The following is a 13361-nucleotide window of genomic DNA, read 5'->3' as shown; positions in this document are numbered from 1 at the left end:
GCACCACTAATAAAAGCTGAGGCAGACAGCCATGTGTTCACCCAGTACTCTCAAAATACAGGATTTTTCCGTTCATGATTTCTGTATCTTTTTAGAATTTACTCTCCATAGGCTGTTGCAGAGTTTGTAGATAAACCATCTTTCAAGGCCATCTCCTATGATGCAAGTTACACACGTCATGCACAGGCCTTCTGCCAGAGGTTGAGTATCACCCCACGGACTGCTGACCCCATCAGCTTCCAAAGAGTCCCAACAGGAGAGGAAGATGCTAGACACTGTGTTGCAGTTTAACAGCTATAATTCCCTGCCCACCAATTCCTTGCTGACTGCCAGTACCCCAAAAGAGAGCCAGGAGCAAAGCAGCATCCCAAAGGCATGACAATTGCTGGGCCCTTGACTGTCTATCCCAGTCCCATCACAACTGTCTGGTCAACAACCTGTGAACTTGTACCAACAGAAGTAGCATTCAGAATATTCCTTCCTCCTCACTAAGAAAAACCTTTCAAAATATAACAAAATATGATTAAATATTGCCTATCACCTTCTCTTTTGTTGCCTGTACACCTTCTAAAATGTATGCAGCAAGTAAAAACATACAAGAAAAAAGAACAGAAAAATCTGAAGGAAATGTGTGAGAAAAATAGGATTATAATCTTAAGAGGTGGGGGAAAAAGATCCAGTATATTCCAGTGATCTCTGTTCAGTTTGCTATGAATGAAAATTTATACTGTGAACCCAGTGTTGTTCACACACTGATACACATTCCTCCTTAGACTTCATGGATAAACAATATGAAAAATTATGAAATGTCTTCAGGTCACCCAAATATAAACATCTTTCCTTTCAACACTGCCACAAAGTACAAAACATGACCTAATAATAAGCTGACATTTCCAGTTGGACTGGACATGAACTGGACTGCTTCTGCTTCATATTTCACAGATTTCTACATGAATTAACACTTAATTCCTCCACAACAAAAAACCCAAGAACTTGCTTTGGGTCAGCGAATGCTTCTGTGAAGTCAAGTCAAAAGACATCGTACTCAAACTGAAGTAGGGAAAGCATACTCCTTTGTACATTGCTTGGAAGGAGTAAAATAACTACTCCATGCTGGTGCTGTTACTATTGCTGTTACTTTTATTTCTGGAAGTTTAAAGGTCTCTCAGTATTACACTGAATTTAAGAGAAGATAAATCGTCATGCCAGATGCTAAATTAAGTATTGCCAAATATTTATAAGTGATGAAAAATGAAAAACAGAAGCCTAATGAACAACTGCCACTGAATCCCTTACAACCTCAGGAAATAAAGATGGTTTTGCTCAATCTGTGAAAGCCTATTTTTCAGGTTTTTTTTTCTCTTGATATGGAAATACCATATTTTATTCCTATGGTTGTTTCTACATGTTCTCTGTATTACCTCTATTAATAAATGCCAAATATTATTACTGCAGATTCTGTAATTACTAGTTTTCTTAGGACACATATTTTATAAAATACAGGGCCTAAAGAGACTACATAGGCAAATAAAAGGCAAATTCAAGAGACCCTCAATGTTTAAAGGAAACTGTCATCACATGCATAACAAACAGAAGATAATGCCAGGACAATATTTGCATTCTCAACTAATTCAATAGGGTAAAATGTCTCTAAGTCATCTTTGCTGGGTAATTTTAATCAAGCAAAGTTAAAATTATACTACAGTGGGAGCAATCAATGTTGAACCTCAGGAGCAAGAGACATTCTAAAGGGGACTCTGTTATTAAAAAAGCTCTGGGAACCAATGAAACAAGTTCATGTGTTTGTTTTACAGATTTATTCCAAAGAATGTGCTCTTCAACATCTGGCAAACATGCACTTGATTAACAAAAGTTCTTTGATGGACTTGGGTACTACCACCTTGGGGATTTGGTGTCTTTATTGCTTGCAGAGCCTCTGGGGTATCCCTGTTAAATTTAAAGGTGTAATCTGAGCCATGGCCAATGCTCTGACAAAACACCAAATGCTCATTCCTAGCATCATCTGCTGATTAGTATTTCCAAACAACATCTAGTAAAGAGACTCAAGTCTGTAAAGACAACATTCAGGCTTGATGCTCAAGTACATGTTGGTTCCCTCCCAGTTCTTGCAGTCAGTTCTAGAAAGACTGCCAGTAATTTTCTCTCCTCTCCTCTTTAATGAAGCCTTTCTTTAATCCATAATACACTGGCTGGATTTCAATCCCAGACTGGCATTTTACTGAAAAATTTCATTTACAAGTGCCTACATCAATCCTTTTTGGTTCATTACTCCAGACTCTGGTACCACAGAGACTAAGAGCATGTGCTCAGCTTCATGCACTGAGCCAGAAGGGACAAGACACATTAAATGAAGTTAAGCATTTGTGTACATCTTTTACAGAAGGATGACCCTAAACTTTTCTGTATATTTCATAAACTGATGATTTAAATGACAATTTTTTATATTGCTTCTCAAAAAATTATCAAGTTCAAGCAACTCTGAGAGAATTATTCATAATACCAAAGAGCAGGGAACAGAACGTGCACTTCAGTTCTGCAATATAATTAAGTGTAGTACCATTAAATATTAAAATACAGGAAAATGTTTTCACTGGTAATTAGTCATTTCTAAATCTGAGGGAACACTTCTTTTTTTACATTTCTTTCTGCAGAAAATAAGCTCAAGCACTTCACTGAAGTTTAATCTTTCACTCTGACCCTTGCTAGTATAGATAAGATCAATTAATTTGTAAGGTATCTAACACTGGATGGTTGCCAAAAATCCATCAGTGTCAAAAAACATGTGCCAGCTGAATAAAGCAAGGTCAGCCTTTGTGAGCTCAGGAGAAAACCAGGTTGAGAACTTGGAGCTCTTTGTATTTTCCTGACGCATCAGGATTCGAGGACTGACTTGCGCTCTGCCAGAGTGATCTGACCTAAATGGAAATGGGAAAATTGAAACTGAAGACTGTAATCTTGCTCCAAGAGGATACATCAAATACACCTAAATGAATGACCATCTAGCCTTCTAGAATTTAAGGCTGAAACCATAGTGTGTGCTTTTGAATTCAATTTTGAAAACTCAAGTGTGTGAAAAGCATTTTTCAAGTTCTGAAGGACCAGAAAGAAAAATCCGTAACACAACCACACAATTCTAGGAGCAGTTTTAGTTTCCATAAAACACTTCAGTTTAACAACACATCCAGAATGGGGACTAATTGTTGTGGCTGAAGGTAGCAATAGCTTGAGCACTGAGGATTGCTGACATATAAGCAACTTTGGTGCAAATGTACACAGAAGGGCTCAGAGGGTTCCTGCACCAGCCTCACCCCACAGACACTAAGATCATCATGAATCACTCTCCTGCACTAGGCACTTTAAACTCTGTGACCCCAATATCCAGTTTTGGGCTAGGGAATGTAACTAACTGTTAAGTCTGAGAGATGGAGCTGGATATGGAAATGGGAGCCATGAAGAAGGACTGAAGCCCAGGGTAACTCCTTTTGTAGGCCATGCAGAGATCTCTTCACAGACGACTCCACAAGAAAGTCTGGTTGCTCACTATTTGTTTGGCAAAACCATAAAACACACAAATATTTTGCAAACAAATGCATTACCGTGGAATTATGTGACTGTGCTCCAACGAGCTCTGCAGCAAATATGAGTATTCCCAAATTCTGATGGATAAGGCTCACCCAACATTTTTTTCTGCTCAGGATAGCAGCTTAATAAGCATCAAGTTGTGACACAAAAGAAACACAAGGAGCATAATTACAGTCACTGAAAGGCCATCCTCTCCTCAAACACACATCAGATATACTTCTAGAAACACAAAAACCCAGTACTTCCAAGAGGAGTGAACTGAGCTCACAAATGGAAACTCGTGAACCCCAGAACTAGACACATTCTGGAAACCAGTGACTTTTTTGGTTCCTTCCTGCTCTTTTTGCTTGTGGAACTGGGATTAAGAACAGTGATTTATAAGCTCTGATAGTCTCAGCTTTGTTTCAAAGGAAAATCTCGCAATTTAAAAAACAGTATCAATTCCTCAGACATCAAAGCTGTTAGTTATAAAACTGTGGTTTGGTTTTCAACTGTTTCAGGTACTCGTATGCCTGAAAAATAATGTGGTTTTCAAACCAGATCAGTTGCTGTTATAACAAGTATCCCCTCTCCTCAGAAACCTTTTCTTGGTCCACAGAGACACATTAAGAAAGGCCAGGTGGAAGAAAGCATTCTCCAAAGATGTCGACTGTTAAACTTGCAGCTATGAAATACCACAAAAACCTCTCAGGTCACATCTTTTGGAGTGCAACCGAGATGCAATATTTTGTTTCTGGCAAAGACATTTTCTCAATAAAAAGACTGCAGTGCATCTATTTTTCTTCTTTCTAGAAGTCTTCTCCAGTGCACCCATATATACATATAAAATTGTGGAAGGGAGGAAAGGGAAAAAAGACATGAAATATTTATTCTAGTATGTGCTACAGAAACTATTCAAAGCCTGTTTGAAATTCATAGACAGCTTCCACCGTTGCAGCATCACTGTACACCTAGAAAGACTTGTACATCACAGATTTCCTGCATTCAATATAAAGTATCCTCTTCCCTGTTTCATGCCATTCTTCCCAATTAAATCACCAAGACTAAAGAAATCCCTTTACATCCTTTCTGTCCATGCCTCGTATTATTTCCAAGCATTGCATCTCTCTCTCTTTGTTCTTTCCCACAAACACTGTACTTTTGGTTTTTAACCTTCTCTCCCAAGGGGTGTGTTTAAAATGGCTGTTTTTCTCTGAATTCTTTGTTATTTATCAATACCTTTTAATGGTCTGGTACATACATTGAACACACCTCAAGAGTGGTCTCAGGAAAGACACGAAGGTGGGCATTTTTATTTCCCAACAGCAAGAAGTGATTTGTACAAAAAAAATTGAAAGTTGCAATCACTCCTTATTTAAAGAATGATTCTTGCTAGTACTACAGTGCCTTCAGACACAAAAATCAAACACTGGTAAATATCCCTTCCAATGGTAATGTACTTGCTAGTTTAATAAAACTATGCAGCATGCACATATGCTGCAGAAATGAGTAACTGTCCTTATTTCTTAGACATCATTACTGTGTCTAAAGTGTATGTCCTAAACTGGCTTCCCATTTTGCGTGGGAAATAAGCTAGCTAATGCAGAGAAAGCCCCATAGGCGATCCCATACTGCTGCCACAGCTGCCTTCCACTATGTACAATTACATCTGTCCCTGCCCTGTGCTTTTTGCCTTGATCCATTTAATGAAGTTCCAATGAAGCATGGATATTGCACATGCAACATGCAGTAACAAAAAAAATCACAGCAGAGATTTAGAAGTGCATTACAAGACTGAAGGATACTGGGCATGAGTTAGAAAACAGCTCCTCGAGACTTCAGCAACACCATCAGTAAGTAGTTTCTTCATTACACATGTAATGCCTAACTGAATATTCTCCAAAAGACACTTTGTAGACACACAGACTAAACAGGAAAACATTTTAAATCTTTCTTGTTCTAGAGGGAACTCGTGGGAGCGAGATATTTTGACATTCTTTCTGCTTGTTCCCTGATTGTGGGTTTCCCCATCTCTTCCTTTCAAATTAAATGATACATTATGTATTTCTTCTGGCAGGCTGCTTTCAGCATACTGCTGTGGTCTAACACAGACAGCAGAGTTATGTTACCGAAGGGCTCAATTATTCCCCCACACCAACGTGCAGTTTCTCGGAAGTGTTACCCTAGTCTCAGCTCATTACTACCTTCTCTTTGTTTTCCACACAGGAGGAGTCAGGCATTTCCTCTCGATGCCTGGAGGTTTTGAGCCTCCCCTCTGCTTTACGCTCAGGATGAATGACACAACGGAGGCACATCCCCTCCCTGTCCATAGAATAGGAGAGTGAAGAGCTAATTCATACAAGGTGCTTAATATGAACGGGACTAGAGACGGATGAAAGGAATCCCAGCTTTGCTGACTCTCTTCTTTCAGTCTGCTCAGTCTGCACCTTCTTACCCTTGCCTGCAGGGGTTTGGTTGGGTTTGTTTTTTCATTTAAAAGCTGAGACAAATGCTTCCATTACATACAGCTGGAAAGGCATCTGGATCAGTCACTTACAGTGCGGACTCTCTATTTGGTTGAACTGCAAACTGAGGAGGCTGTAAGTACATCCTGCCCTGTGCACTTAAATTCAGAAGACTCAAAGATTCCTTCTTCAGGCACTACTGTAGCAGCATTGCCAGCACAGCTTTTCAGCTACCACAATGAGAAACACCCGTAGGAAAACCCAGAGCTCCATAATGCAAATATTGCCTTTGGTTTAGTCATAAACAGAAAACAGTCACAGGCACAGAGAACACTGTTGTGATTCACTCCTTTCCAAAGCAAACACAGATTTCTTATTTAAGGAACAGCAGATTTTTAGGGCCCTCAATTAAAATTACTTGTTTGAAATTGAAGTTAAGCAGCCAAAGCTCAGAAATTACAGATTTCAAGTTCCTCCTCTAGCCCTTTTTTCCCCTTGTGGGAAACCATTCTGTACAATGAAAGGAATTGTGTAAAAAACAGTGCATGACCAGACATCTAAAAATAGAAATGCAAGATGCCCAAAGCAGAGCCTTGTGCTTAACAACTGCTATTTGGCTTTATAAACCATCAGGTTCTTCCAGGGCAGTTCCATATGCTCTTTCCCACTTCTGCAGAAAAAAAAAATCCTACAGTCTTCAGTCGTACTCCACACCAGCCATTTGCAAGATTTGAAATGGGCAAGAATGTGCCTAGTCCTCACAGGGGATGGCTCTTGGTGCTGCTTGGAGGAAGCCTGCTCTAGTTCCTGCCCACGAAGGCAGCAATCCTGCTCAAAGGAAGGAGCAAAGAATGCCTTGCAAGGAAGTTCCTTGTTCACACAAGAACCAAACCTCTTACAGGAAGAGGGTCGTTCTGCAGAACATTTATCTAAAGCACATCAGCCTTCATGGGTTACCTGGAGACACAAACAGCCCACTGGTGTCAGCACACCATCTCAGCAAGTCTCAGCTGGGTAGACTGACTGCTCACATTTTGGCATCCATTAGGCTTTTACTACAGCCTGCATCAGGCAGATCCATCTTATCTGGTTTGTGCCTGGTTCCCCACTGGGCTCCTTTGTTTCTCCTGCTCCATCCTTAAGCATGCTTTGTAATTCATATGGTTTCTCTGGCACTCATTCTGCATGATCCAGTGGGGTTCAGCTGGTATGTCAAATGCTACTTCTTTGAGCTGTTCTTTTCTCAGGTCAACTCCTTCATTAACACTACAAGGCTTCTCTGTTCCAGGCCAAACAGCTTAGTAACAACAGTCACACTCCTAGTTTCTCTTCCCATAACATCTCCTCTACAAAATATTCTGAACGCTGAAGAAAGCTTCCTTACTTAGTGTGTTGGAGAGGACACAAAAAATAACTACACATTTTCTCTTATTCTTGGAATAGCATCATGAGGAGAGGAGAGGGAGAGGGGGAATACGGGACTAAAGATGAGATAATCTAGATGAGATCCCAATTTTCCCACTCCTCTCCTCCTCCTCCAGTAACTGGTATGTGCTTTCCTGTTCACAGTTTGCTGTTGCCTTCTTGACCAGATCCACTGAACATTCAAGTAAGAGATGCTGCTTTGCAGGCTGCCAGCCTCCTCCTGAGCACTTCAAGAAAGACTGGGAAAGAGAATATTCCTCATGAGAACTCAGCTGGCTCTAAGCAGTAGCCCATGAAAGACATGAGAGGCTGCAGAGCTCACCCCAAGCTGAATTTAAGGACCTGCTGTGGTTGGCACACACGGTGGATCTCTTCACAAAGTAAAACAGTATTAACTACAGCTAATTAACACTGAAGAGCTCTGGGCAGTCTGCATGGAAAGGTCAATTTTCAGACACATTTAACTACTTAAACTGTGATTTTAGGTAGTATAGGCATGCCTTGACAGGTGGCACACTGCAATTTTGAGCTTTGCTCTCATATCCAAATGCCAAATGGCACTCACTGGCAGTGAACGATCCTGGCTCAAAGTCAGAGAAAGTCTTCCCAAGCCACTTTGCAACGAAACTATTCAGTTGTTCCCAATTCAACTTCCAGTTCATTAAGCCTGTCTGCTGGGCCCCTGATATTTCATCCATCTAGCACGTGGCTCATATTGTTTCATCTGTTTCCAAGATTTACTTCAACTGCCTCGGGATGGTGATGATCGAGAGGGACTCAGCAGTAGGTAGCAACTGCATAAGGCAAAAAACCCTCAAAAACTCACATAATTTAAGTAGGAGAGTGAGATTTCTTTCTTCTATTTGTTTCAAATCCTACAGTGATCTATTTAAACACAAAATGATGATCCGCAAAGCTAATTTTCAGAAGGTAGAATGCAAGTACCTATCTCTGACACAGAAGCACCATTGTTCACACTGGGGGCACACAAGGAGAAGATAATACTTGCACCGGTGTCTTAGAAATTGAAGCAAGCCTCAGAACCACACACAGATGATCGTGTATCCAATCATCATCATCATCAACAACAAGAAATTATGAAGCTGATAAACAAATTCTCTTCTCTTCCTTTCCAGCTGTCTTTTCTTACAATTTGCCTTTGTACTGAATAGGCATCTCTTCAGGTATTACAATACCAAGCTGTTTTAGGTATTTACTACTGTTTTCTGCCTACATAACTCTGCTTAGGACATAGGAGTGTTATCTTCATCCTCACCATACAGGAAGGAAAGTGTTTACCACAACCTGTTCAACATCCACCAGGGAGTCTGTCACAGAGTCAAGACTTGAGCCTACACGTGTTATATCCTACTCGAATCCTTCCATGTCTAAGTGCTTTCAGAGAGCCAGTCACCTATTTTCTCACACTCAACCTTGTTGAACACTCATGTTGATTATACTCTCCTCTACACGTTGCCCATTACGTGCTCAGCCCTTGAGCCTGGGAAGCTGCTTATTCCAGTACTGCAAAACTCCCATCACCTGCAATTGCAAAGTGGTGTCTTTGAAAGGTCACAAATCCAACCAACAAACCCAGGCAGCCAACATGTGTAGCATGACCAAAATTTAAAAGTGGTTTAAAAGCTTTGTGGGTTTACTTTCATTTTGCTTCCTACTCTAGGGACAACAACAACAGCAACTGGTCTCACAAAAGCCACACCACCAAGGAAGGGGATGCAATTGCCATTCCTTAAACAGGAGTGTCCTGACAGAAGAATACACTGAGAAAGTAAGGTCCCTTGTTAAACTGAAGGGACAGCATTTCCTAAATAAGAAAAATATGAAGACCTGATTAACTTGCTTCTCTACTGTTCTACTGTGATAGAGACCATCTCAGTACTGGCTACTTGCATGGCCTGATTCATGCAAGGATATTTTCTGTGGAAGGAGTCTTTTTTTTTTTTTTTTCCCAAAGACAAGCTTTTTGAGGTTGAAAAATTTTAAGAACAACCTCGATTTTCGAAGCTATGGAGGAAAAGAAATAATCTGAAAACATAACTAAGCATTACCCAAAAGATCTGTGAACCAAGCAAACAACTCCACATGCCTTCTTTCTGAAAGTCTTACAATACTGCAGAACATGACTCCAAATTTCTTAATATCTAGATTTCATAGCATCATTCAAATAATGATATAAAGAAGTACCAAGTTTTTAGACAAATATCTGTAAAAAAGAGAAAGGTCCTTAAACTCTATGGCCTACTATAGAGTTGTAACAAATTAAAAAGACAGAGATTTGTTGGATCCTTACCTCGAAATTCGAGCCCTCTGAGCTGAAAGGTGACAAGGCCATTTCCAATTTCGATCAAGTGCACAAAGGCATTTAAATAATCTGATGCCAGGATAAAACAGTCCCCTGTGTTGTAGTTTCCCCAGCGGCCCAGAATCAAATCTCCACAAAGAGACTCCTGCAGAGATCTTGTCAAATGCTCATAAAAAATGGAGTTGAGATTATTGTCATCATTTCCTACAAACAAAGCAGCACACATTTGTAAAGAATAAATTTATAATATACAAAGTCATTCTGCATAAAATTCCATGTTCTTTTTCATTCCTGATTAATGCCTTCCTGATACTTTATACAATCTATACTTCCTAGGTGTCCCTTCAGAGACTTAGGCCTGAATTTTTTGTTTAATATGAGTGCTATTGCAAACAAAAGATCAAATTATCGATAACACATACTTCAGACTTAATAAAATAACCTCTGTGTTTTGCAACAGTAAGAATTTTTTGGCTACATTGAAAGTCTCTGCAATGCTAAGTTAATGTCTGTATACTGTTTTTAATTTAAAGAAAACAGAAATCATTATTATTTCAGTACATATGTTTAAATTTGAATATTTTTCTGAGAGTTTTAAAGACTTTGGTCACACAGCTTCCAATGATTTTTGTGGGGATTTTTTTCTTTTAGACCTCCAGGAATTTTTCCAGGCTTTGTTCATGAAGTATCTGCTAGTAATTTGGATGAGGATATTTATTTTAAAAGAGTTTACTTAGTATATTGAGTAAGAATGAAACATTCACCACTAAAATTGTTACCACTTTAAAAACAGTAGCTGTCCAATTATACATTGCTTGGACCAAATGGCCAAAACAACCCATCACAGACTAGAAGTTTCATCTCATAAAGGTCTATGCCATTTAACTGGATTAAAAGGATCACTTTATGATGGTGATTTGTGAAAGGGACTGAACCTTTCACAAATGCCAAGACAGTGCCACATAATCCAATGTGGTGTTGTCTTCTGTTCGCACTCTTTTACATAATAGATGCTTGACCTATGAACTGCTTTTTTCTTCCATAATGCATCAGTGTCTCACTCTCAACACTTTAAAAATGCTTTTTAAATGAACACATGTACAAACCAACACCTCGTGGGTTTATTTGTATGAGGGTGTATGTGAATATACATGTACATATGGTACCCTGTGTATGTTTAGGAGCAGATCTAATGTGGAGAAAAAAAAACAAAAAAAAACAGAAGAGGAGACTTCCAGAGGCTATAGCTTCCCCTGCAAATTGCTCTTCAATGCAAGAGGAGTGGGTGTATAAGTGTGCTGCTTTTCATCCCCGTGGCCATTAAGCAGCCAGCCCTGGTAGGTATGTCCACGTGTGTGTGTATGCCCATGCAGATAAACTCAGCTATACACCTCCTGGAGTATATGTGGTCAAAATTTAAACAAGTCACGAAATTAATCTTTTAGGCACACAAACAAAAGTAATGTTTTGCTTGAGCTACAGGATTTAAAACATAATTAACTTACTGCATTTATAATAATGCTAAAGGTTATTGCTATCAGATGACAGAATGGCCTTGGGAAACAGCCTAGCTCCCTGCCTCGAAATGATAAATAATTAAAGAGCACTATATATGCTTCAAATTACTAATACCTCTCTTGCCTACTTAGACACCCTGGATTTCACCCCTTTCTGCTTGAAGACATGTATTTGTTCATGCTACTGATGTAATGGATAAGGATAAAGGAGGAGAGGGCATAACAGCAATAATTAAAATGTAAACTTCTAACTTCACAATACAAGCCCCTGCCATCTCAGTAGCAAAATAAAATCAGCCACAGAACACTAAAGCAGAAGAACTCCATATATGAAACCTTGGCCTCTCTCACTGGGACTGGGATTTGGTATGAGAGACTGGTATCGATTTCCCTGAAAAGGACTCTATCCCACCAGGTACTGCAGAGTGTCAGATGAGGTACCACACACTATCTGTGTCCACTGACCTGCCAAAAACTGCTCTCACCTCCCAGTCTCACAGGAACCACTTCTGTAGCCTGGAGAGGTGCTTTACATGGCCATGGACTGGTACTCAGCAGAACAGCCCACCATCTTTCCTACTTTTTTCTCTTGCAAATTTTTCAATATCCCTTTTCCCCTTCTCCAAAAAGGTTTCTCTCCAGGGAAGAGGAGATACCTGTCAGCCCAAACTGCTCAGCAGTAGGGGCACCACTAGTTTGCTGCTTTTTTCCAAAGCCTTTCCATGCCCACAGATGACCTCTGAGTCCAGCTAGGGTGTCTGCTGCACGTTCCACACAAACAGCAATGTTATGATTAACCCAACAATTCCCAGCCCAGCACCATCTGATCAGCAACACATAACGGAAGAGCAAATTTACTTGTCAGGTCCCATGACTTAAACTGGTGCTCTGCTACATTCAAAATGCTTTGGTTTGTTCATACAGCATTTAAACCTTTTGCATCTCTTTAGCTTCCCCAGCAAAGACTCACCAGTGTAAATACATCACATTTTGCAAATCAAACAAGACAGCCAAACTCCCAGGCCATACCTGCATCCTTTTCGATCTGAATTGCCAGTCTGGTGTTGGAATGGTCCGATCTTTTGGTGCTGGAAATAAAGACATGTTGTACAGCCAGTTCTTTTTTTAAAAAAAATACAATTCTCATAATAAACACATTGATTTTCTTTTTAACATATATCCTCATTTTGTGTTTATATCATTATGCAGTTCACACTCTAATCCATTCATCAGGCATACACAGTTATTTCAGGGCAGTATTGTTATGAATGTTGTAGCTTATCAGCACACAGAAGTGTCTGTGGCCTCTCCTCCTTTTCCTCAAACTCTTTCTTCCCCATCTTCCTTCTTGTTGGGCACAGTACATTCAAAATTTGGCATCTGTGATAATACATAACACTATGTACTTAAATAATTGAACTGGCTTCAGAAACACATCAGTCAGGTGCCACCAAAAGAGCAAATAGAAAGAATATTTAATCAGTCTTTCTTCCCTTCTAAGCCTTAAGGGAAACTGTTGGGCTCAAGGAGTTTTCTTTGTGCCAAAATATTTTTTGTGGATGTGTAACATCTATGGGAAAACAACAACAAAAATCACTTTACTTAGTTTAGCTAGACAGTAAAGAGAGTGTCCCTGATCATTCTTATTCCTTGAAAAAGAGTAAATTACAGGGCCCTAGTGCATACAGACAGTAACCCTGTCTCCTCTATGAATGGCACATTCTCTTCTCAGTATTTTGATTGTAGCGGTGGAACAAAATTACACCAGGAAAAATGGTCACAAAACAGAAAGCAACTAAAAGGTAGATTGGATTGAGCTTTTACTACTACTTGTAACAACACTGATAGAGTTTGAAAATAAGGAATGAGTAAATCACTCTGGGCCAGCATGTGTTAAACAGAAGGGAGTGATTTTCTGTGGTGACCAGGGATATTCAAGTCCAAAGAATCTCCCAAGCCTTCAGGGTACAAGTGAAAGTCTGGCCAACTGAAACACTACAGTAAATATAAATTTCTCAGAAACACTGCTCTAGCAGGAGCATTTAGTGA

At 39.7% G+C, this 13361-nt stretch overlaps 1 protein-coding gene across 3 annotated transcripts in view; it reads right to left on the bottom strand.

Moving 5' to 3' along the window:
* PCNX2 (pecanex 2) overlaps window positions 1-13361 on the bottom strand; it is a 156010-nt gene that overhangs the window by 27849 nt on the left and 114800 nt on the right. For all 3 annotated transcript variants that reach the window (XM_050314395.1, XM_050314397.1, XM_050314396.1), the window contains 2 exons: window positions 12342-12400; window positions 9784-9999 (listed from right to left, as the gene is read on the bottom strand). In XM_050314395.1, coding sequence (XP_050170352.1) covers window positions 9784-9999; window positions 12342-12400 — 275 coding nt within the window. The remainder of the gene's footprint in view (window positions 1-9783; window positions 10000-12341; window positions 12401-13361) is intronic.

This window comes from Myiozetetes cayanensis, unplaced genomic scaffold (assembly GCF_022539395.1).
Source record: "Myiozetetes cayanensis isolate MyiCay16 unplaced genomic scaffold, myiCay2020 scf2-11, whole genome shotgun sequence".
NCBI classification, from domain to species: Eukaryota; Metazoa; Chordata; class Aves; order Passeriformes; family Tyrannidae; genus Myiozetetes; species Myiozetetes cayanensis.
This window is presented reverse-complemented; position numbering and strand designations above follow the sequence as displayed.